This window comes from Heliangelus exortis, chromosome 1 (assembly GCF_036169615.1).
Source record: "Heliangelus exortis chromosome 1, bHelExo1.hap1, whole genome shotgun sequence".
In the NCBI taxonomy this organism is placed as follows: Eukaryota; Metazoa; Chordata; class Aves; order Apodiformes; family Trochilidae; genus Heliangelus; species Heliangelus exortis.
Window position 1 is genome coordinate 166946381 of NC_092422.1, and position 24638 is coordinate 166971018.

The window sequence follows — 24638 nt, forward strand, 5'->3', positions numbered from 1 at the left end:
AGGAGGACAGAGCTTTTTTTTGTTACACTACTTGTCTGAGTCTATATTGGAACCAGGATTTTTTTGGAGGTGGGAAACTACAAAACAGCACACCACAGCCAGTGCTGGCAGCAAGCAGGCAGCCCACAGGCTGTCACTCAGCCTGAGCTAAAGAGGTCTGAAGTGCTCCACGGGATACTGTAAGAATTAAAAATTACATCCCCTCATTTGCCTTCCTGCCTTTACAGCCAGGTTAGTCTGAGGGCCTTGATCACACAGCCTACACAGGAGGGAGGGCTGTAGGGTTGTTTGGGTTTTTAATTGTGGTCATAGTTTAGTTGGAGAAAAGGCGGTAAATTCTACAAAATTACAGGCACATCACAGGCAATGAAATACTACTCTACAGGTCTATATTGCAAATGGCATTTGTCACTTGACATATACCTCCACAGTTAAAATTATGGTAAATATTCCAACTGGAAAACTAAGGCACAGGTCAAGCATCCTGTTAGAAATCATAATCCTCTGACCAAGTCCTGCCACACACACCTCTCTGCAATTGCAAGATGTAGCTCTGTGTTCACAGGGATAAGAGCAATGTGGAAGCCCTTGGCCATTTTTCTCAGGTCCTGTTTTCCAGGTTAATTACTCTTGTGCTACTGCAAGTGTAATGCATGCTCCTCGTTCAAAAATCAAAACTATCAAGTGAAAGCGTGATCTAACCCGAGTGAAGCATTTTGTGGAAGTGCATTTTGTAACAGCACTAAGCTCAGAGAGCAAATAGCTCTGGTAACCGAGATGTTTGCCCTCAGTGTGCTCCAATAAACTGATTTACCTTTCCTCTTTTTTTTTTTTTTTTTTTTTCCCCTTTTTTTTTAAAAAGAGCTGACGCAAGTTTGTCAAAGGGAGTTGTTGGGTGTAGCAGCTGTTGATTGGTTCATCTGATACAGTCCCATTTGTCTTTAAATCATTGTCCAACTGCTCTAGGTTGCACATGAGCAAACTTTTCATCACAGGTGCAATTCCTAAAAAATCTAACCTGCTTAGCAAGGGAGCAAGAAAACCTGCTTGACTCAGAGGTAAACCTACAGCTTTTTTCTTTACAATGTTATGATCAAGGTATTCTAGACACTGACTAAATCTTTTAAAAATTGAGAATTAGAAATTTAACTGTTTTTTAAATATGTGAAGGGTGGGCTCCTTAAGATTTACTGACATGGTAATTTATTTTGGCAAGGATCTTTGGTGTTTCTTCAGGAAGGAAATTTATTCCTTTTTTATCTGTGTACAGCAAATCAAAACTGAAGAAACCGAAGACACAGCAAAAGGTGTTTAAAATTGACCAGGGAATTAAGAAATGAATGCTTGCTTTCCTTTGCAGCCCTTGGCTAACTTCTGGGATTTTTTTTCCAAGGCTTGATTTACTTGGCTAAAATCACTGTAAATAAATGAAAAAAGCTTGCTTGAAAGCAAACTTTTCATTTTAATTATTTATTTCTCAGTGATAGCACTCATTTAGTTTTGAAATAGATGCATAAACAATAATATTATAAACTCACTGTCATGAAGATGGAGAATCCTGCAAAATCTGCTAAAGCAGATACTACGGCAGAGCTTACAAACCTTGATACTGCAAAATCCATGAAAATGTTTGTCACATCTGTGACCTGGCATTATTTGGTCCATGGCTGTCCATTCTCCTAACGTCCAAACTGCAGACTGGACAGAAATCAATAATGTTGTGAAATCAGATACCAAAAATTTTATCATTTTCTGACTCATTTCTGAAAACCCTTTTTTAATAAATGCTGCAGAACAGTACTCTATCATTAAAGAGAAAAATAGTTTTATTGCCATAAATAATTTCCTTCTAATAATAGGTGAAACTTTTGCAACCAGTATTTCCTCTTTAATGCCATACTTTAAGGAGAATCTTTTCTACCCAGTCCAGTGCCACAGGAGGCAGAGAAACCATCAGAGCGAGGAAGCCAAGTTTAAGGAACGTGGTAGCACTAAGAGGTTTTTATTCTGTGTAAAAGGGGAAAGCCTACTGATTTTTAACTAAAGGGAAGAAGAAAGAAGTGGAGAGTTTTTTGTTTATTTCCAAACTCACAAAATTCCTCTGTAGGGAAAGGAAGCCAGGCAAGTGGTGATGGGTTTGAATGCTTGAAACAGGGTTTAGGCACCAAATTCAGAACACTGGAGCAGAAAGCATGAAACTCCAGGGAAGATAAAGCTGATGAACTTTGGTGTTTCTACTCCAATATCATGTGCTAAGCTTCTGGCAGGGCCAGCCCATCCTTGGAAGCTGTGTCCTGTCACGCCATCATTGTCCTAGTGCCTGGCCTTCACCCAGTACCAGAGGTCCAACTGGCATGAACCCCTGCAAGGGTGCAACTGAGCACCCACCTACAAGCCCAGGCCATGGACATGGGTGTGATTCTGCTGTAGGCAGGGTTTAATTTAAACAGAGGCAGCTAGTGCATCCCCTTTTTCTAAATAATATCTTGCAGGCTGAGCAGAGACCCCCTTTCCTCCTTGGGTGAAGGGGTGGCAGCTCTGTGCCTTCTACATTGCTCATAGAGAACAAGTGCTACCCTTACCTCAACATCTTCCTGAGCCTTTCAGTACCTGCAGCATTAGGAACCTGTAGAGGTGGATTTCCACCCACCAAGGACCAGCTCTGCCAATTTCTGCTTAAGTTCAAAGGCACCATTGGTTGCAACCATCTTTATTAGTGATTGCAGGACTGAATCTAATGCTGAGCCTGTACCAGTGTGTCTCATCCTGCCCACATTTATGCCACTGGCTTTCAACACATGGTTTTCAGACTCCTTGGGCTTTACCTTTCTACATCCTCGAAAGTGACAGTTGTAAGAAATCAGGTTCTCAGCAGATTTAATTTCACCACTTGAGGCTTTACACCTCCAGCAGAAGTCATTTAGGAATTCACAAATTAAAAATTAAAATCAAATCACTGCTTCATGCAGTAATTCCACGGCCTCTTGAGGTGACACCCGTAAGTCAGGCTACTTGTGTAAATGTTTGACAGGACAATGTCCAGATGATTCTTACACTATAACATGTGTTTTCAATCAATTTTTGCTCCCCTTTCCAAATTGTGTTTGCTGGGCAGCACAGACTTCTCTCCTCAGCCTAATCTCTGTACAGTTTAACTCCTTGCAATTTTTTTACTTACTTTTCCGGTTTCCTAATCTGCATTTTCTGGGCTGCCATTTCTGGAAAAGATGTTTCTCTGACAAGCGTTAGGCAGAAATTTTACCCTTTACCAGAACAGGGCTAAGCACAGTCAGATTTGTCTGACTTTTACACCACAGATTAAAAATAAAGTATCAGGAACTAGAAACACTGTTCCATATACAGGTTAATATCTGCATTCGAGGATGGTTCTGTGAATGAAACCTACAGTGGGGAGGACTCAGCTGGTTTGGGGGTTTTTTGGGGTAGGTTTTTTGGGGGTTGGTTTTTTGTTGGTTTTTTTTTTTTGTCTCCTGGAGTTATTCATGTCCCAAACCGGCAGAACCCCCCCCCTCCCGGCCACTGGAATGCGAGTGCCGGCGGCTCTGCCCTGAGGCTCGAGTTACTCATCCATCCCCTCACACACACTCCCTGTACGGCAGCAGAATGGAATAAACACAGCCGCTCTCTCCGGTAGGAAATCTCCTAATGCACTGTCATATTGCTTTTGCTTTTCAGTTGTCAGGTCTGGGTGAATATTTTTAGTAAGAAGCAAGGAAGCTGACTGTAATTTCTAGCCTGGAGTCAGTTTTAGCCTCCAGGATTGGTATTTAAAGTTTACATTTACATTTTAAGCACGTGCACCCTAACATTTTGCCACTACAAATACGTTTGTAGATATTCTTAAAAACAGTGTGTGACCAGGATAGTGAAGGTCTTGTTATCAAGTGAGGACCTACACATCCATAAAAGCAAAACAGTAAAAAGGCTACTAAATATTTGCAGGTTTAGTGTTACAAAAGGCCAGGCATAGAAATTATTTGTTGTGGTGTCTTCTGATATTGCTATCACACAGTGCTGGGCTACATTTAGCATGTGATATTTATGAAAAATGTGATGGATCCAACCAGTGTGCTGACTGCAAGGTAGCAGGTAGGGTGCCAGGAGGCTGCAATCCTGGCCCCAGGGGTGCCAGCAATGTGACACCTGCTCTGTGCTTGCTCCCTTCACCTGTGTGCCCCTTGGTCTCCTAAGCTGTGAGATGGAGATATAAGATGCCTCAAGGAATCTCTTCAGGAAGGAAAAAAATTCTAAAATTGCAACATTTCTTGCACAGTGTTTTCCTTTTGAATCTGGGAAGGATGAAATGAATGTAAATTTGTGTCTGCAGATGTGACTGGTAATGTGAAACTGCTGAAATCTCAGAGGTTAAATCCTCTTTGTAACTTTGGTTTGAAGTTTCCTTTGGTCCATATAGAAACAGAGAGCTGAGCATTTATTTGTAAGATTTCAAATGGCAGTAATTTTTCTAACAAGTACAAAGATAGTCAGGCTTATGTCCAGTGTAAAATTATATCCAGTAAAAATTCAGTGTGAGGCAGAATTTCTAGTTGTGGGACAAGTAAGAATTAGCCACAAATATATTTAAAACCAGGAATATATTTAAAACAAGTAATATATATATATAGCCAGAATTGCAACTCCTAACTAGGTAAGGAGGGTTCCTACAGAGGTGCTCATCTCTATCAGATCCAGTGAAAGGGGTAGGTAAATCTTATAAACATTTAAATCTATGACAGCAGTAATCTTACAACAAATGATCTGAAACACTGAGCTTTTCCCTGAAAAGTACATATGTTTTGAAGCAGTATTAGGGAAGCCTTGACATACTCCATTTTTAACAGCAAGTGCTTCTGCATCACCATCCCCTGGATATTCAAAAGCAGCAGTTCAAGAAATTATTTTCTTCTGGCCTGGTAATTTTGGCAGATGCTGAACATCCCTGTGCAACCCTTGGCCACTTCACTCTTCACCATTTCAAGGGAGACAAAAGGGCCAAGTGCCGGCACATAAAGGGACATTGTGCTTGCCCAGAATTTTCCCAGTCTGCAACCGTTCCCTCTCTTAATGCTATTACAAAGAGCAAACACAAACCAAACTATTCATACTGGTTTATCTAATTTGAGGAAAACTCTAATGAGTTCTGTTGTGTTTTGTTTGCAGAACAGAGTGTTCTGACAGTCCCCGCATGGTAGAGGGGACCCGCAAGCAGGTGGCAGGGTGCTGGTGCTGTTTACCCTGAAGGAGCAAGTGTGTGTGTGCTGGAAAGAGCTGATAGCTCTAATGGATCGAATGGAGCTGCAAAAGGTCAACATCGAACCTGATGATCAGAGCAACAGTGGGGAAAGCCTTGAAGACAACTACCCGGAGCTGGCTGATTCAGAAAAGGCTGCAATTAGCAGGTGAGCATTTCAATGGGAAGGTTTTCCCCTTAAGACTAGATAGCTGTAATCAAAAAAAACCAAGCTTCACTAGTGGCATCTGGGCCTCAAGACATTCCCTAGGTACTACATTTAGATGATGGGATTGAAATGAATTGAAATGGTGATAATGTTTGCTCAGCTAGTGTTTGCCCACAGCACCAGCACTGCCTGCTCTCTGTGTGGAGGATGATGTGCCCAGCACCTAGGGTCCACCTTGCTGGCCACCTGGAGTCACCTCTGCAGTCTCTCAGCCCTCAGCACCCACTTGGCAATTTCCAACCTCTCCAGTCCCACACATAAATTCATACATTACCAGGGCAGTGCAACCTGAGCATGCTGCCTCTGTGCCTCAGCCCTGGAGAGGACCAGTGTTTTTCCAGTGCTCCTGAGGGGACAACGGAGACTCAGGCATCTCCAGCAGGACCCACCATAGCACCAGCATCTGGGGGGCCTGACTGGGACATTGCAAAAGCAGCCACCAGCCTTCAGCTCTCAGCTTGCTGAGCATCCCAGAATGTATCTTCAGCAAGGCACTTGGTTCCTCGGATGTGAAGTACGTGCTCAGCATTAGCACATTGCTGGCAGCAAGGAATTGTTACTTTCCAGATTCTCCAATCAGATAGAATTTCAAGATTGCTGGGTTTCAAACTAAATCTCAGTGCAAAGCAAAGATCTAGTAAGCCTGCCATTGGACATGAAAATCTTACAGAAGAAAAGAGATTTTTTTTCTGAATGAGTTTTAAATATTCATTATAATGTGAAAGGAAAGTTTCTACTAATGATATAAGTCACTGCTTGAACATAATGTGTGCCAAGAAGTTTATCTAATATCTTCTTATTTTTCTTCATGTTCAGTCCATTTGTAAGTGATGATGCAGAAAGCCAGAAGTTCCTTACAAATGGATATTTGGGTAAAAAGAAATTGGAAGAATATACTGAAGAATATGTAAGTTTTATTAATTTTTAAGACTAATTACGGTGTCTTATTGATCTGAATCTTTCTCCAAATGTTGCAATAAACAAAGTTAGTTTGGAGCTTGATCAGCATAATCTTGGCTTTGGAGGAGTAAACACATTTTCTAAAGTGCAGCAAACCCTTTCTATTGTCTTACAAGTAAAGCTGGGTCTCTCCTAAACAAGTAATAAGTTTCTCAAATCATACTTGGACTTCAGTAGCACTCATGTTATTTCACCCATGCTGTTCAGCCAGGGCTGGGGCTGCACCCGAATTTCTGACAGGAGATTTGTTTCAGAGAAACTTTGTTACTCCTATATCAAGACTGTTTGTGCCTGTGTGCTTTTACTGTTCAATTTCCAGCATCAGTGCAAATGAATCCACATCCCTTTAAAGCAGGGACAGTCATGTTTGGCTTTACAGAGCTGGGCATTACACACTCAGCATGACTTTTAGGCAACTCCACATGCAGAGGGAAGCACAGCACCAGTCCCTGGGTTATGTGTGGGTATCTCTCTGTTTAGGATTCAACTTTGTGAACTTGGTGAAAAGAAAGGATTCCTTTTTTTTTTTTTTTTTTTTTTTAGACCTGTTACAGGTTTTATTAGGACTGATGAAATAAAACAAACAAAAAAAATATTATTCATGATTGCAAGATAAAATTAAGAGCCATATTCCACACCTTTCTTTTCCACTTGGTGTAAGAAGTGACCCCCTCACACACCATCTCCCCCTCACACACATCAGCTCCTTTTGGGTTTTTTGTCTTGTGCTCTCTTGCCTCCATTCTGAGTCACAAAGACCTTCCTCTTCCTTCCCTCCAGACAGACACACTTTTATCTCCTCACAGAAAGAAGCATGTCATACTTGGAGAAAAAAAAACCACAAATCAATTGGATTACTTTAAAAAAATAATCAGAATTTTTAAAATCAATCATTGGGAAACCTATCAGATATCAGCACATAATTCTATTGAGGCTGGCCAGCACAGCCAGTTGTGGCTGTATCACCTCAGTCACCTGTCAGGGCTGTAGCCTGACAAAGACAAGGGGAGAGTGAGAAGAGGTGAACACCTATTTTCACAGCTGGATTGGGAGGTAAAGAGATTCCTTATGGTGGCGAGGACCTGTGGGCTCAGGAACCTTCCAAGGTTCTACCTCTAAGGATCAAGGGGGCAATACAGGGGAAACTAGCAATGAGAACAATTAGTCTCTTGTGCTCAGTAAAGTGCAACTTAATTGTCATTTTCTGTTCTTGCTCACAACAGCACCGGGGCAGAGCTTCCTTTGGAATGTCCTCATTCAATCTCAGCAATGCCATTATGGGCAGTGGCATCTTAGGGCTCTCCTATGCCATGGCAAACACAGGAATTATCCTTTTTGTGTAAGTACATAGGAAAAAAAAAACAAATAGAATATAAGCAGTGAGCTGGAGCTAAGTTTTTTTTGTGGTTAGAGAGGTATGTTAAGCTTGTTTTGTTAGCTGAAAACTTTTGTAAGATCATCTGTAATGAAAACATTTTATCTGCACCACAAGGAACCGTCCACTGCTGACAAATAATTTGTTTTTCAGTTTAGCCCTGTTTTGTGTCAGGAACATGACTGTGAATTGATATTGTGCAGTCAAAAACCAGAGGGGAAGAACAGTATACTGGTCCTAGAATAACAACAGCAATCTTGTTGGTGCAGTATGGGAATTCAACAAGGGAAATAAATCACCCAGAAAGTATATGTTTACGTCATCCCCACCACCTAATCACTATGTAGAAATGGAAAAATATGGAAGAATATTTTATGTAAGACTGAAATAGCAGAACACTTTGAATGTCAAGGCATTCACAGATTTATCCAGATTCAGTGTTGATCCCTGAAGTCTATTTGTACTCAATGTGCACAGACAGCACTGGTATGTGGCTGATGTACAGTATCTATGCAAAATGGGGTTTGATAGACAGGAGCAGGTAGCCATATGAAGATTTTGCTCTATGGATAACCTTGTAAAATGAGACAGATTGTAAAAAAGAAGTTGTTTTCCCTTTTTTTAAATAACTGGGTTTAATTTTAAATGAAGCCCTAACTTTAATCCCCTATGAGGCTGGAATTCATCATGACACTACTGTATGAGAATAGGCCATTGTTTTACTTTACTGAAATCTAAGAAGGCTTTAAATCAGGTTGCATGGCTACCATTATACAGCTTCTTTCTTCCAGAGATGGTGTAACTAAGACAGCAACAGCATTTGAAATGCTACATTTACTTTCTAGTTGCTAAGAAACACCTCCTCTCTTGCCAATAGAATTTTTAACTGAAAATTAATTGTAGATGCAAATGCTTTCCTGGAGAAGTACTTTCCTGCATCTGCACTCAGATTGTTTAGATACAGTATTTGCAGATTGAAAAATGGAAGCTGGTTCTAAAATTGACTGCATAAGAGTCTGAAAAATGCATTTTGTTTTTTCTCCAACTTTCCCTGAGCACTTGTACTAACTAGTATGATCATAAATCACCACTGGAAAGAAAGCTTCACTAGAGAAAAAAATATTAAAATAAAATAAAATAAATAAAATAACATAAAATACATTACCTTTGTAATATCTTTACTTTTAAGTCTTTGTTGGTTCACACAGGTGGCTAAAAAACAACTTATTTGAGCCTAATGACATTAGCAGTACTAAATGGCAGTACAAATGGCAATACTAAACCAGGGAGTAATGTTAAAGCAACCCTAAGGAGTCTTAAACAGCAAGAACCAAAGATGTCTCCTCCCATAGCTCATTTTTTTTTCTGTCCTGCTTCCATACTTTCTGCATGAGAACAATCTCCCTTCTGGTAGAGAAAGTTTTATTTCAAAGTATAAAACTGTGTGGGGATACTGTTACCTCCACGGCATGCCTACAATTGCTGGAGGTTCCTCTGCTTTCACAGACCATGTTAGTGTTAGCATGACACAAACATCCCACCTACTAAATGGAACCTGTTGGACATTAATTTTAATTTAAATGATGCTGGCAACATTGATGAAATTTTTTTCAGATTTACAGATCTCATGTTGCCTAAATGCTCTCCTGCTGGAAGATGTTCTACAGGGCAAAAGCAAAAGCATTCCTAAAACCCAGAAGCTCTTCAGAAGTTCCCATTATACCCTCCTCTCCCATGGGAGAGGTTTGCAGTGGCACAGAGCACACACTGGAGCATCACTCCTGCTGCCTGGCACAATTTAGCAAGTGCAACCATGTTGGCTTTGGTTTTCCACACCTAATGTGTCAGAACATGGAGACCATGTCTCTGAATGGGTGCAACATGGTGTCCCTGATCCAGAAGGATCAGGATATGCTGTGACCTCAGACATGATCCCCTCTTATCATATTGCATGAGCCCACAGCATGAAAGGCAACTCTGTTCACATGAAGTCTCTGGTGCTGTCTGTCCCTTGGAGAAAGAAACTTGAGAGAAAAATATGATGGTCTGGTCCCCATCACCTGACCCCAGGACCTATGCCTCCTCTAAAACTGTATCTCATTTATGAACTTATCTGCCATTGCCTGCTTTATCTATACAAAACCACGTTATCAGTGGAGTGGAAGGTGTGGGTACAACCTCCTGTTCAGCCATGGAGTGAGGCACATCAGTATTTACTAACTCTGTCATTTTATCATCAATTCCCTTTCTGCACCAACACTTGTGCAGGCTGATAGCAAGGTAGTTATAGTAATAAGATATGCTGCCCACGATGTTAAGCCCTGAAAATGTCACACAAAACCATGTTTTCCTCTAGCAGTTGCATGAAACAGGTAGTTGAAATCATACAAGATGCAAATGTTGTGTGGAAAGATCATGGCAGCAATCAGAATCAATGAATTCAGGCACCAGTAGTGCCTTCAAGTGGACTGGGCTACAAGAGGAGGCTGCAAGTGCTGCAAGGGAAGGTTTTCAAGTGTCACATTGTGCTTTAGCACTATGCAAGATTTCTGATGTACTTTGAAAAGGGGGCATCTCAAGCTAAACTCCACATCTTCCCAATGACATGGCAGAAATCAAAAGTAGTCAATAGCCAGAGCCAGAAGCTGGCATTGAAGTTGTCATAGTTATGCTTTGGGGTTTTTTTTTTTTTTGGTTGTTCTGAGTAAGGAGAGAGATTAAAATGAAAGATCAGTGAGCAGGTAGGAGACCAAAAACTTGACTTTGACATAGAAATCTCTTTAGTAGATTCTTGTTAAGATGTAAGATTCTGTCCTTGTGATATAACACAGAATTGGCACTTACCTGCAGTTAAACAAGCCCTGAGGGTCTTTTGGGGTGCATGAGGTGCAACTGCACTCAACACAAAGCTACAGTTGGCATCTCTGCAATCAGCATTGGAAGCCCAAAGCACAAACTTGCTGCAAACTACACGCTGAGCTTCCTGAGAACAAACAAGCATTTGCTGAAATCAACTGAGTGTCTCTGATGTCCTCTTGGAATTCTGATTTCTCCTTTGCCTTGCAGAGTTCTGCTGCTCAGCGTAGCAATCCTGTCACTCTACTCCGTCCACCTCTTACTGAAGACATCAAAAGAAGGAGGTATAAGGATTAAGGCTGTGACTAAGTCCCTGCTGCATGCATGAATTTTACTTCAGAATGTTGTTCATCAAATTTGTCCAATGCAGTAGCCCATGTTTCTTTTTTTGTGGTTTTGTGTCTCTGTGTGGTTTTTTCAGGATCATTAATATATGAAAAACTGGGAGAAAAGGCATTTGGCTGGCCTGGGAAGTGTGGTGTTTTCATTGCAATTACAATGCAGAACATAGGAGGTAAGAGACAAACGTTTTCAGGAAAACCTTTTCTAATATTTTTGTGGTTTTCTACAGAAGTTATGAATATGAAGGGAACATAGTCACATAGTTATTTGAACAAAATTTATCCCTCTACTTCAGCAAAAACTGGTTTCCTGAAACAATGTTTTTCAGGCATTATTGTTTAAAAAAAAATAATTTCTATTGGAACTATGCTGTTTTCTCTAAAGTTGTTGTTTGTTTTTTTTCAGCAATGTCAAGCTACCTCTTTATTATTAAATATGAACTTCCTGAAGTGATCAGAGCATTTATGAAACTTGAAGAGACTTCTGGGTAGGTACCTTTGCCCAGCCTGAACCTCAGATTAAAAGTTTTCACTTTGATGCCAATGATAACAATTGTTAAATTTATTCCTCCTCTTTAGAGAATGGTACCTAAATGGCAACTACCTCATCATACTTGTAACAATTGCAGTTATTCTTCCCCTCTCCCTTCTAAAGAGCCTGGGTAAGCTTAATGCCCCAGTTAACCTCATTTCACATTTCTATTAGGACTGTGAATTGATATGTAGTTGAACTCTTTTTCTTTTTTTCTTTTTTTTTTTTTTCTTGCTGTGCAGGTTATCTTGGTTACACGAGTGGTTTTTCGCTGACCTGTATGGTTTTCTTTGTCAGTGTGGTAGGTGACTGTTTGGGTATTGTCTCTAAGCAAACACTGTGCAATGCTGTTATGTTTCTTACTATGGCAATTTAATGGGGAAGTTAAAATAGAACCTGCAAGGGAATCAAATCAACAAGCCTGTTGGTAAAAGAAACAAAAAAACACACACAAAAAAACCCCACTTGAGAATAAAAAATAAAGCAGGACAACAAAAGAGGCAGAGTAACAATAAATACTTGCAGGAGGATCAGGAGCCATCACGCTTGGTTTTGTGCTCCATCTCTTTCCCCTTTCTCTTCTGTGTGCCTGTTTTATTTCTGCTGGCACACCCTCAGTGTAAGTACAGCCTCCTATGGTGGAACTCTTTTGATTATATCATCTATTCTGTTCTAGGTAATCTTCAAGAAATCCCAAATATCCTGTCCTCTCCCTATCATGGACCACGGGGCTGAAAACTGGACTGCCACCAACAGCACAGTGCCAATGCACCTGGTCATGTTATCCAATGAGTCTCTTGGTTCTGGTGTGAATTTCATGATGGACAACACAGCTGGGCACTTGCCAGGCCTTGAGGAGCCAAAAGATACCTCTCCCCAAAGTGGTGTCGAATATGAAGCACACAGTGATGCTGTCAGTGATGCTTGTCAGCCAAAGTACTTTGTGTTCAACTCACGGGTAAGGGAGATTCTGTAGGATTTGTTTTTGGACATTCAGACCACAGCTAAACTGCTGCCTGCAAAAAGTCCAGGGTACAGCAGTGACCACTCTTACTAATGGGAGCTTTATTTTACAGACTGCCTATACAATACCCATCCTGGCATTTGCATTCGTATGCCACCCTGAGGTGCTACCAATATACAGTGAACTGAAAGAGTAAGGTTCTTCAATTTTGTCCCATACTTCCAGTTAACCATAGCTAAAGATCACTTTCTACGTGTTCTGCCCTGACTGCTGGTGTGTAGACACCCACCTGCTATTGATTTATTGTTTCCACAGTGAGCAGATACTGGCTTTGCTTTGACCTAGTAGTCATATATTGGTGACAGAGAACCACTATTCAGGTAGCTGCACTGAACAATATCTACTTAGGAAAGAAGGAATCTGGAAAGTCCTTTGAACTGACAGTCCTAGGGAACTTCATTGAATTGATATAGATCATTCTAGTTTCTAATAATATCTTAATGATTTCTGTGTCTGGGTCAGCTGCTGCTTATTCTCAAAGTTTCTTGGGATGTCATTGTTTTGGCTGTCTTACATGCACTTCTCACTCAGCATACTTTGCTTATCAAATATCAAAACTCAAATACCCTTTCTTAAATCAGCACAGAGCTGACAGTTGAGAAGGACTAAGAAAGAGCGTTTGTTCAACAACAAGAATTGCATTACAGGAGGTTGTGCTGCAAAATTCAAGGAGGCCGGGACCCATTAGCTCCTATTTCAGCAGGTTTAACTTCAGAAGAAATAAAAATCCTCAGATGACTTGGGAATAACCTTCCAGGTCCTATAAACTGAAGAGTGTTGTGGGGTTTTTTTTACACTAAATCTTTAAGCAAAGGACTTATAAAGAAAGGATTTGACCTCCAGGAGGTTCATCAACCTCCAGAACAACCCTATGTAGACATAAGGGGGTGTGTGTTCACTTAGTGCTTACTGAAAGCTCTTGTCTATTATTGTTACCAGCCACGTAATTACAGACACTCCATTTTTAATTTTAAATGTACCTTTTGAGACTGATAGTACATAAATCACGATATACAGAACACAGTGTCACATTTATAAGTTGTCACTAAGCAGTGGGAACGCTGTTTCAACACACTTATCATAAGTCTGTTCTGTTCTGCACTGAGCTGTGAAGCTTTGAGTAAGCAGCCCTCTATAAACAGTAGAATTGCTGTAAGCTTACTAGGCAGTGAGTGGATGTCAGTAGAGCTATGATTCTTCAGAGTACTTCTTGTACAAATAGAGACTTTAAAAGACTATCACTGTTACTCTCTCTCCCCTACTTCAGCCGCTCCCGAAAGCGGATGCAGAATGTCTCAAATATCTCCATCACTGGCATGCTGATCATGTATCTTCTGGCTGCCCTCTTTGGATACCTTACCTTCTACGGTAGGTCAAAGCCCTGGGCTCTGCAGTATTTTCCCTGTCATTTTAAAGCAGGTGAGGTAGTTCTAGCATGCTGAGGCTCACGTGGTCCTGTATTTTGTGTGGGCCTGAATCCAGGCGTATGCATTATTCAAACAATATGCAGTGTGTAAACTCCTGAAGTTTACACAGGAGTCCCAGTGGGACTTATCCAGCTGCCAGGCCACAAGATCCTCACCCATGAGAGACTCAGAGGCACCTACTAGGGGACAGTCATATATCTCTTGGTTATGTGAACTCAGACAACAAGCTGCTGTAAATTTAGCCCTTGGCAAAGGCCAAGAGTGACTGTACTAAAAATACTCTAATGCTCAACAGTTTTACACGACACTATTAAATGCTACCCACCCTGGCTCTGATGCCACTAATTCAGCTTCACGTATGCTGAAAAACAGGTGCAAATCATTCTAGTGTAAAAAAAAATGAGCTTGACTAACCAGTAGGCAAACAGAGCAGTCCCTGAATTAAAACAACATTTTATGCAAACGCCACCTCTTTTTACCTTGTTAGTTCCTCCATTACAGCATAGAATTGAATGATGCAGCACAATCTGCTCTCTATTGCAGTGACAGGAGGGCTCTGTCTAAGAGCTGGAACACCTGGGTGGAGGGCAAAGGAACCTGTACCCAGTTCAGCGGCTTGCTTGCTCTTTTGTATCAGGGAAATAATTTTTACCTGAATTTCCATACCCACTTAATGACTTAAAGAAAGTAATTTGAGCTACTGGAGTACAAAGCATCACCTCAGAGCTGTATTTCCCTCGTCATCTGTGGATGATGAACTTGCATTGGTCATGCTGTGAGAATTCCTCTTCCATACCACATATCTGATGACAGCAGCTGGGCCAAAGCTAATCTTATCTGGCTGCAGTATAAAGATCTTTTTGCATGTGCAGATATTGCTTACATGATTTAACTCCTTTCTGTTTTCTTCTCACAGGAGAAGTTGAAGATGAGCTACTTCATACATACACCAAAGTGTACACCTTCGATACCCTCTTGCTGTCAGTGCGCCTGGCAGTGCTGGTGGCTGTAACCCTGACTGTGCCCATTGTCCTTTTCCCTGTAAGTAACACTTCAGCTACAGCTGAAATCAGGGCTGGCCTGTATACACTGACCTGATGTACTCAGCACAGACAAACTTTAGCACTGAAGAAATATGAGCCTGCTTTTTGATTCGGGAGGTTCTGTTTTCTCATATGAAGTTTGACCAGAGCAAGGACTTCAGGTAGTTAGGGTTGCAAAATTCAAAAGACTGAAATAAATCTGTCTTCAGAAACAAATCAGAAATAAATCAGGAACAACTGTCCTGTCACTCTCTGGCTCTCTCTGTACTATATTTATCAGAGCAGCAGTGGAAGTACTGGAGGCTTGGGGATATACTGGAACCATTTACAAGGTTTCCTAAGAGAGACATAGGCACTTACTATAGCATCCATGCTCAAGGCAGACACATGCAACTAAGGCCACAATCAGTGCAGGACTTCCAGGCCTGGCTGCCAAGGTAGAGGGACAGAGGATCTGTGCACATCTTACATGCTTGACTCTGTGGTCAGAGAGGGGAAGATAAGTGCCAGAAAACTGAGGTAGTCAGGATTCAGCCACATGTTTGAGCAAAGTTTGGAGCTTCTAGGTGCTGTTCACAAGGAAAAACACTCTAGCCATAGTAACAGGGACAGAGAGATACAACTAAATGATCAGAGGGCTGGAGCATCCCTTCTATGAAGACAGCCTGAGAGTTGGGGTTGCTTGGCCTGGAGAAGACTCTGGGGAGATCTTATAGTGGCCTTCTAGTACCTACAGGTTTACTTACAAGTACTTAGGGCCTACAGAAAAGCCTGGGAGGGGCTTCTTATAAGAGAATGTATCAGTAGGATAAGAGGTAATGGTTTTAAAGAGTGTAGATTTAGGTTAGACATTAGGAATAAATTATTTAGTGTGAAGGTGTTAAGACACTGAAACAGGTTTCCCAAGGAGGTTGTGGATGCCCCATTCCTGGCAGTGTTCCAGGGCAGGTTGGATGGGACTTTAAGCAACCTGATCTAGTGGGAGGTGTCCCTGCCCATGGCAGTGGAGTTGGAATCAGATGATCTTTAAAGTCCCTTCCAACCCAAACCACTCTGTGATTATATGATTCTGTGACTGACATTCCTCTGGGATCAATCTCCACCTGAAAAGCAGACGTGCAGGCTCTCTAAGTGTCTCTTGTGCTTTCCCTGAGCTGTTACACAGGAGGGAAGAAAATAGTTGACCCTGGTCATAAAGTTTTGGGAGGCTGGTGTGCCATTTGTACAGCATGTACAAGCCCAGCATCACACTGTCAGTGGGGCCCCCAGCAATCCACATCACACTGAAGTGTTCCCATCCAGTGAGAACAGTAACACTTGGGTCCTGTTGCTCTGTTGTCCTGGATGCAAACACGAACTACGTAGGTACTGTTTCCAGGCTTGCTGACAAATACTTAAGAGCACTGATCACCATTCAAGGCTATCTACAAAAAAAAAAAAAAAAAAATAGTTCTGGTGTAAAGCTCCCAGAGTGATCAGTTCATCCAGCTGGGAGCACTCCAGTGCTCTGTCTTAAATGTCACGTATAAACCAGTGATTAAATGCTTAAATTGTCACTTGGCTTGTTCCATTTGGAGAAAAGGAGGCTGAGGGGTGACCTCATAAAGGGAAGAGACAGGCAGGTATTGACTTCTTAACTCCCATCACCAAAGACAGGACTCAGGGAAATGGTAGGAAGCTGAATTGGGGAAGCTTCAGGTTAGATACCAGAAAAAGGTTTTTCACCCAGAAGGGCAGCTGAGCAGTGGAACAAGCTCCCCAGGGAAGTGGTCACAGCACCAAGCCTTCCTGAGTTCAAGAAATGTTTGGATGATGCTCTTAGGAACATGGTGTGATCCTGGGGGTGTCCTACACAGAGACAGGAGTTGGACTTAATGAGCCTCCTGGGTCTTTTCCAACTTAGCATATTCTGTGATTCATTAGTCTCAACTAACTGACCACTCTTCATGGGAAAAGAAGCTAAGGGCATTGCAAAAGCTTCTCCTTGTCAGATGTAGCATTTTGCATTTTTAGCTTTCTGCATAATAATTTTTAAACCTGAATAGTGTCCAAAGGCTTTGCAGTCACATTCCGCTTCACTAACTGCTCTATTAAAAGAACATCCAAGAATATATTATTTGCTTGTAAGCCACCATGTCAAACAATTTTATGTGGCCTATCAGGACAGCCAGCTCAGCAGATCTAATTACTCCAAATGGGCAGTATAGTTTATCAGCTGCTTTTTTATTAACTACCTCATCCATTTTCTTGAAGTAGTCAGAGTTCATTCTTTTTTTTTCTTTTTTTTTTAAATAAATCATTGCATTGCTAAAAATAATAATAAATCTAGATCTATGTACCATTAGTCACTAGAAAACTTCAGTTTGATAGCTTCATTTTGAGTATTGTGGCACAGCAGGGATAATGCCCAGGATGCTGACAACTGAACAAGAATGCAGGCAGCAGTTCTTTGGTGGAATAAAGCTCTTTTACACTGCCTTACAAAATTTTTGCAACCTGCCTCCCTCTTCCTAATATTGGCTAAAAAACATAAAAAATATAAAAAGTAAAATTCAGGATGTGTTTTCAAGTGGTTGGTCCACATCAGCCAGTATCCCATACATTTATTGAATTGCCAAACTCATCCAGAAACAGCTGTTATTTCAAAGCAACAGAAGAACACAACAGAAGTGGGGTTTTATCTTTTTTCAGTGAAAAACATTTTTGTTCAACTTCTACATTTTGAATCTTTTAAGTTAATCATGGTACTCCTGAGCAACACTATCTCCTGTCACCAAAGGGATTTGCAGTTGACGGTTTCCTTACTTATCATCTTTGCTGATAAAAAAAACAAAATTCTGTGTTTTGTGAAAAGGCAGCAGAGCAAAAAGAATCTCCTGCAATAATCTCCAAATGGCATTGAAAAATATGCTTATATATATATATATATACACACACATATATATTTTTTTGTGTGTGTGTGTATGTTTGTATATTTAATAGAAATAAAACAGCTCGGTCTTTGTTACACAAAAGTAAATGACGTAAGTCTGGTGGGATTTTCAGAGGGATCAGGTTCAGAAATACAGCAAGTCAAATTTCACCCATGCATTTTTTTCAGCTGATTAGCATTAATAGTGGGGGTTTCTTTGAGGGTTTTTTTGCAGATATCAGCACCTTCCAGTTGAACAGATTTTGTGTCCCTGATTTTACACCCTATTTACTTGACTTTCTTCTACACTGTAAATATTTGAGTTTCTGCATTAAACTGTGAACCCAGTTCTCAAAAATCTACGAGTGAGACTGCATTAAGGGAATCAAAGACTGAAAATACATTTCTTCAGTCAGAATTTCTCACAGCAAAAGTAACTAGCAATGATCATTTATAAAAGTGAAAAGCCAAGATAAATTAATAGCTTTTTTTACTTTCCCTGCTGCTTTTCATCTTGCAGATCCGTTCATCTATCAGTGCATTGCTGTTTCCCAGAAGGCCATTCAGCTGGATAAGACATTTCCTGATTGCAGCAGTAATTCTTGCTTTTAATAACCTGCTTGTAATTTTTGTCCCTACTATTAAAGACATCTTTGGATTTATTGGTAGGTTTCATAAATATTTTTTTTGTTTACTCTGTTAATCCTTTCCAGAAGTTATTTCCACTCATGGACTGAATGAGAATCTCAGTTTGGTTTTCCAGCAGATTAATAGAAACAGATTAAAGTTAAAAGAGAAATAAAAATTCACAAACAGATGACAGACCTAAATGCTACCTAACTTGCTACCCTGTATGAGGAACCCAATAATCCCAGTATAAGGAATTCGCATGTTGATAAAAAGGTCATTTAGAGCATATGGAGGAGAGGGAAATCAACTTTGGTTTTTTTGAGCATCTATAGCCCAGTCAAAATTTATTGACTTCCAAACTGTGATGTTATGAAAAGGAGAAGAGAGGCACATATCTTTTGACATTCACAGCTGTGTCCCTACCCCTTTCTTTTGGTCACTTTTGGCCTCTGAGCAAAGAGATCTGTGAAGGGCCTTCATGCTCTGAGCTGCTTGAGGACTCAGGGATGCAGAGGCTCTTGAGAAAGGCACCTCCATGGAGTTCTTGCCTTTTTCATATTTTGTACTCCACACAGCACCACTGCACTGGGCTTTGCCCAGAGGAGAGGAGTAGGCACTCCAGGGCACAGTTCATCCACCCTCTTTTTGACACCTGCTTTCCAAGGTCAGCTCCCCCTGGCAGTGGCTGTTTGTCCCCAGTTTCACTCACATGCAGCCATCAGTACCACAGGCACCCACACCAGTTTGAACAAATTTTCTTGGTAAAAAGTGCACTCTTTGGGGGCCCAGCATCCAAACAAGTGTTTGGACATCTACAGCTCTGCAGGAATGCTGTCTACAGAGAGAGCCCTTTGTGTAGCTGGGCCTGGAAGAGCAGCTGCCTCCCCACGTGCTCTCTTTTGCACATTCACCATACTGGTTATGTGTCAGACAGCACAATACTCAGCTCTGCTTTCTCTTACAGGTGCCTCTTCAGCAACCATGCTGATTTTCATCCTCCCTTCTGCCTTTTACCTGCGGCTTGTTGAGAAGGAGCCCCTGAAGTCTCCCCAGAAGATTGGGGTAAGGGAGCTGACAGCAATTTCAAAAGGAAGCATGGGAGGGGGTATGCTTCTTGCTGGTCACAAGTACTCAGATCTTTAACTTGCATCATCTGCTCAGAAATGTCTGTCTTTTGAGTGTCTCACAGTGTCAGGCAGTGTTTCACCTTAGCTTTGAGAGCCAGGCTTCACAAGGCAAAGCCTTTAGCATCCTACACCTTCTGGTATGCAACAGTAAGCATCAGGTTAAAGTGTAGCTTAAATCACTAGAAAGAGGCATTTATTTAATCCCATCAAACTCTGCTTCACACCTGAACTTCGTGGATTACATCATGACAGTCTATAAGGAGTAGTTAGTTCACTGCAGAAGGCCAGTTGTGAATGAACAGGAAAATTTGAGGTCAAGGTTAAGAAAGGAGCTGTATAGCAGAGATAATTAAGTAATGGTGAGTTGCCCACTGAGATAGATCCATAAATCTACACGACACATATATGGAGGTCCATTATTTATGTGTTTATACCGGGATGCCACAACACCACCTTTCCTCCTGAACATCAATAGCTATCTGCACATTTATCAGTATCACCAAGGAGATGTCCTTTGAAAATTTAATCAGAAAAGTTATTGACAAAATATACATACAGGTAAGTAATGTAAATGGATGCACATATATACATCTATATTCACATTCACAAAAGACATGGAAGTGGAAGTTCAACCGATAAAAACTGCAAGTATAAAGGATCTGTTATCATAAAATGATTTCTGACAAACACTTTGGGAGCTGTTGTTGTAGAGAGGCTGCAAAGATTTGTTCAGGTCTCTTTGTTCATTCTTGATGTTGCTGTGTGATGGGCACATCTAGAATTTCACACCCTGCACTGAGATCACGTACAGTATTCATCTTTGTGTTGTGAGGCAGAATATTGTTAAGTGTGGACAGATTGTGGTAAACTGTAGCCCAGTTAGAGCAAAGGATACTACAAACACATGAATCACTTGAATACAAACTGAAATGCCTTCAGAGAAGAGAGAGTTTGCCTACTTGTCTTATAAGGATGAAAAAGATTAACTCTGAAGCTGTTCTTGATAATATCAGAGATAATGATCATCCATTGAAAATTGTTCAATTTTAAAAGAAATATTTATATTTTGTATTATTAATCATAGATGGGGTGAGGGGGGGGAAGTGTGTTTTTTTAAGATCTAGTCGTATAAAGCCTGGTTCTTTTCAACTGAAATTCACACAAGACTAACTTTGATTAATGTAGCCCTGTATGACATGACTTGGACTTTAATGACACAGAATGACCCAAACTCAGGCCATGGTTTTACATGAACATGAGATAGTCTATGAAGTGTAGTCTGCTCAGTCACTTGCTTTATTAACAAAATTTAATTTTCCAATTACAGGCTCTAATTTTCCTCATAGTTGGCATAATCTTCATGTTTGTGAGTATGACTCTCATTGTAGTGGACTGGATTTACAATTCCCCAAGTTTCAGACATCACTAACCTGTGGAGAAAACCAAGTGCTTTTTATACCATAAATATTTGTATTGTGTGCTCCGAAGGACACCTAAATAGGACTGTTATTCCTAGCTAGTAACTGCTAGTAACCCAATGGACTCTACATCACCCTTTTCACTAAGGATCATTATTTATGCATTAGGAACCTGAGTTTAGCACTTCTGGCCAGGTGAAACGAAATGTGTGGTGTGGATGCTTTCTGTTTTCAAAGCCTAAATAACTGTGTACATAGTCCTAAATAATACCTTGGTGCTGCCCTTTTCAACCTCTCCCATCATGATAAATAACCACAGTTCCCAGAGCTCTGGAAAGACAGTGGCCAGAAAACCAGCCAGTGCCTTGTTTTCTACCTGAAGCTCGTGGGAGTGGCTGCCCAGCTCCAAGAGAAAGGGTACGGTTTCTGTAGGGGATCTAAAAGGTGACTGCTCCCTATCAACCTGTCTGTCAGAAAAATGATGGCTTTGACAAGCCAGTGGACCAGATTTGTTGCCCAAATTCATAACCCTCAGCAGGTGATGGCTGTCATACAGAATACAGCTCTCTGGCACAGTCTCCGTGCTGGGGTGTGTGCTTGAAGAACAGGTGAGCGTTCCTGTTTGGTCAAGAATTTCTACAGTGGGTTTTTGTTTTGGTTTGTTTTCTTTACTTTTTTTAATTCTTGTGTGAGCTTGCATCACTGAACAAGTTGTATCCTCCATAGAAACTTGTCTTCCATTCTCACAGGAATTTAAGGAGACCACAAGGTGTGGCAAAGCACCCTATCCAGTATTGTTCAGTACTTGTGTATTTGATAAATGTTCAGTGCAGGAAACTGTAATTTGCTATATATAAAAATACATGTATTTATGTACATAAATATTTGTTTTCCTCTAGTTATAAAAATGTTACTTTGTGGCAAATGACTTTTGAAAAATTTTTTACGTGTCACTCTGTTTTCATAGCTATACACTTAATATTGTTTTGAAGAAAACATATTGGATTAGTGGGTTTGTAAAAGGTTCATTTGTATTCAGCAATGTTTGAAATATACCTTTAGCAAGCCCTGATTTTTACCTGTGTAAAAACACATTCAGGTGTTTACTACTTACGTTACAATAAATTGCAAGATGTTTCCCTCTTGAGAATTTTTAATAGATGCCTCAAAGTTCTGGATTACCATTGCACACCACACATCTGGGTAATGTGCTCAGTTGCTGTACCTTTGCTTGCCTGTGCATACACTGGTATTCCACAACAGACATAATTAAAGTATGCAAAGGAAAAGACATTGCTGACAATTTCAAATGTATTGTGCTGTGCAGCTGTGCAGGACAGAAAAAAAAAAAAAAAAGGCCAAATTCTGTGTTGCATAGTGCTTAAGGTGCCCTTCAGATTGCAGTTCTGGCTGAGTGGTGGAGTAACCACTACATATGCTCTCTGTACACACCAGAGAAAAATAGCCAGAGAAGTCACATTAGCACCACAGCAGAGGGAAGGAGTGGGAAGGTGCAACTATTGGTCTGAACACACTTAGGCAAATCCAGGCTCATGTAATTGAAGTTTTTATTTTCCAGCTTAGAAATCTGTTGAGCACACACCTGTGAACTCAGAAAGCCATAAAGCACACAAAAGTTGGCTCTGCTCACTCCTCAGCTTCACGCTAAATTCTGTGTGTGCATATAAATGTGTATATACTTGCAGGTTAACTGGAAAAGCATATTCAAATATAGATTCCATGCCAACTGCTATCTTTCTGAGCAGGATTTTATGCTCACTTGAGTACTGTATCCTTAATATACTAGGACAGGCTTCCTTGTGAACGCTAAGTCTGGCTTTGCATTTTTTAAAGAAAAAGGTGCCAATAATCTCTTGGTCTATTTCAAGCAGACTAATACAAATAATGCTGCATTATTACTTAAAAGACCTTTAACATGGACTAGAGCTATTAGTAATACACCCGCACACCTCTTTTCTCTTAATCTCATTTCTGTTTTCTCATTAATGAGAGTTACATGTCTGGAAGATCTGAACCGTAACTTCATACTTACTTCAGAGCAAAAGCACATATCCTGACTGCAGCTGCACACAGAGACTAAGGAATTTCTGCAGTCCACCTAAAATACAGGTGATATCAAGAAAAGCAACAGAAATGCTCTGGAAAAATGGAATAACTCACTGCCTTTTCAAGGCACGTAAATGTTGGTGTCCAAATCAGAGGTAGAGAGTCTGCAAAACTTCCACTTTTCAAGTTAAAATATATTGGTCACAGCTACATGCAGCTGCTCCACAGACTGGGAGTAGGGGTAATATTGCACACTAACTTATTAGCATTGCTGGGAATGGTGGATGTTGGAGTTTCTTGTTCATTTTGTAATGTTGACAATAAGCTTTGTGAGGATTTTTATTACAAAACCATCCATGAATATACAATAAATGAATTTTTCAAAGACTCTAGATCTTTTTTTAATTCTTTCTTAGGCTAGCAGAAGAGGGATTTTTTTATTTTTTTTTAAATCCATCAGAGTCTATCCAAGAGCCTTAACACAAGTACCACTAAACCTGCGTTCCCCTTTAAGAGAGAAATTTCTGTATCCATGTGTCTGCAGACAAGCAAGATGGCAGCCCCTTCATGCAATAATCATTTTGCATACCTTGTTTTCTAGCTATTCATGGAGCTACATAGATATTACTGTGTACAGAATGTCTGGCTTTAAAAGTGGGGTTATCTGAGAGATACTGAATGCCTTGTGCTTCAGAGCATATAGCAGCTAAGTATAGTCACTATTAGGAGAGTGAGCCAGATGGTAGCTTTCTGTATAAATACATCCTATCATTGCAGCTGTAGGTTTTCCTGCTGTTACATATTTGTCTGGTGTATAATAAGAGCCCAGAATATACTGGTCTACGTGCCACTCCAGCACCCATGAGCTCATGTGAGAACCACACTCACAGACCCAGCCAGCCAGAGTTTGTAACCTGCCCACTAATGAGGGAAGCACTGCAGACCCAAATGCCTGCTCCACCCCTCTGACATGAACATCTTCCTCAGTTTTCTCCTTTCCTTCTCGTTAGCTGTTCCTAATCCCCTCCAGTATCTCCTTGTTCTGTCTTGATGGTGCTTTAGCTGTTCATTTCTTGTGGCAAGAGGTTGTTTTGATTAAACAGTTAAAACTGTGGCAAGTGAATGAAGGCAGTTAGAGAAAAGGAAGAGCTACTTTGGACAAATCCAAAAAGAAAGCAGTGAAAATATATTAGAAATTTTAGCAGTAACAGAGATGTGCCACTAAATTGACATGACAAGAATGCCAGAGCTAATATAGGAGAAAAAGAAAAAAAAAAAAAAAAAAAAAAAAAAGAAGAAAAATAAATAGAAACAATGAATAAATATTATGGCTTTGGATTTGAAAAGTGGCAGAACAAGGAACACTCATTAGAGAGAAAAGTCCTCTCCCCTCCATAAATAATCAAAGATGATGTTAAACAACATCTATCTGAAAGAAGGGCAGCAG

General features: G+C 40.6%; 1 protein-coding gene across 2 annotated transcripts; it reads left to right on the forward strand.

Annotated features, from left to right (window-relative positions):
• Window positions 1-882: 882 nt before the first annotated feature.
• SLC38A4 (solute carrier family 38 member 4) lies at window positions 883-23579 on the forward strand. 2 transcript variants are annotated; one of them, XM_071733522.1, is made up of 17 exons: window positions 967-1058; window positions 2493-3651; window positions 5182-5420; window positions 6297-6387; window positions 7664-7779; window positions 10882-10955; window positions 11093-11185; window positions 11419-11500; window positions 11592-11674; window positions 11787-11845; window positions 12221-12502; window positions 12621-12700; window positions 13836-13936; window positions 14912-15036; window positions 18470-18614; window positions 19544-19641; window positions 21034-23579. In XM_071733522.1, exons 3-17 carry the CDS (start codon window positions 5302-5304, stop codon window positions 21133-21135), a joined length of 1650 nt encoding a protein of 549 aa, XP_071589623.1. In that variant the 5' UTR covers window positions 967-1058; window positions 2493-3651; window positions 5182-5301; the 3' UTR covers window positions 21136-23579. The 2 variants fall into 2 exon arrangements, with proteins under 2 accessions (XP_071589624.1, XP_071589623.1); XM_071733523.1 differs by lacking the exon at window positions 2493-3651 and having other exon boundaries at window positions 883-1058.
• Window positions 23580-24638: the final 1059 nt, after the last annotated feature.

What these genes read in the sequence shown, in the direction of transcription:
- SLC38A4 (XM_071733523.1), top strand. Translation starts at nt 5,302, where the DNA reads ATGGATCGAATGGAGCTGCAAAAGGTCAACATCGAACCTGATGATCAG. An exon ending in AAACTTGAAGAGACTTCTGG is followed by an intron (nt 11,501 to 11,591) that starts GTAGGTACCTTT and finishes CCTCCTCTTTAG; the next exon opens with AGAATGGTACCTAAATGGCA. An exon ending in TGGATACCTTACCTTCTACG is followed by an intron (nt 13,937 to 14,911) that starts GTAGGTCAAAGC and finishes TTCTTCTCACAG; the next exon opens with GAGAAGTTGAAGATGAGCTA.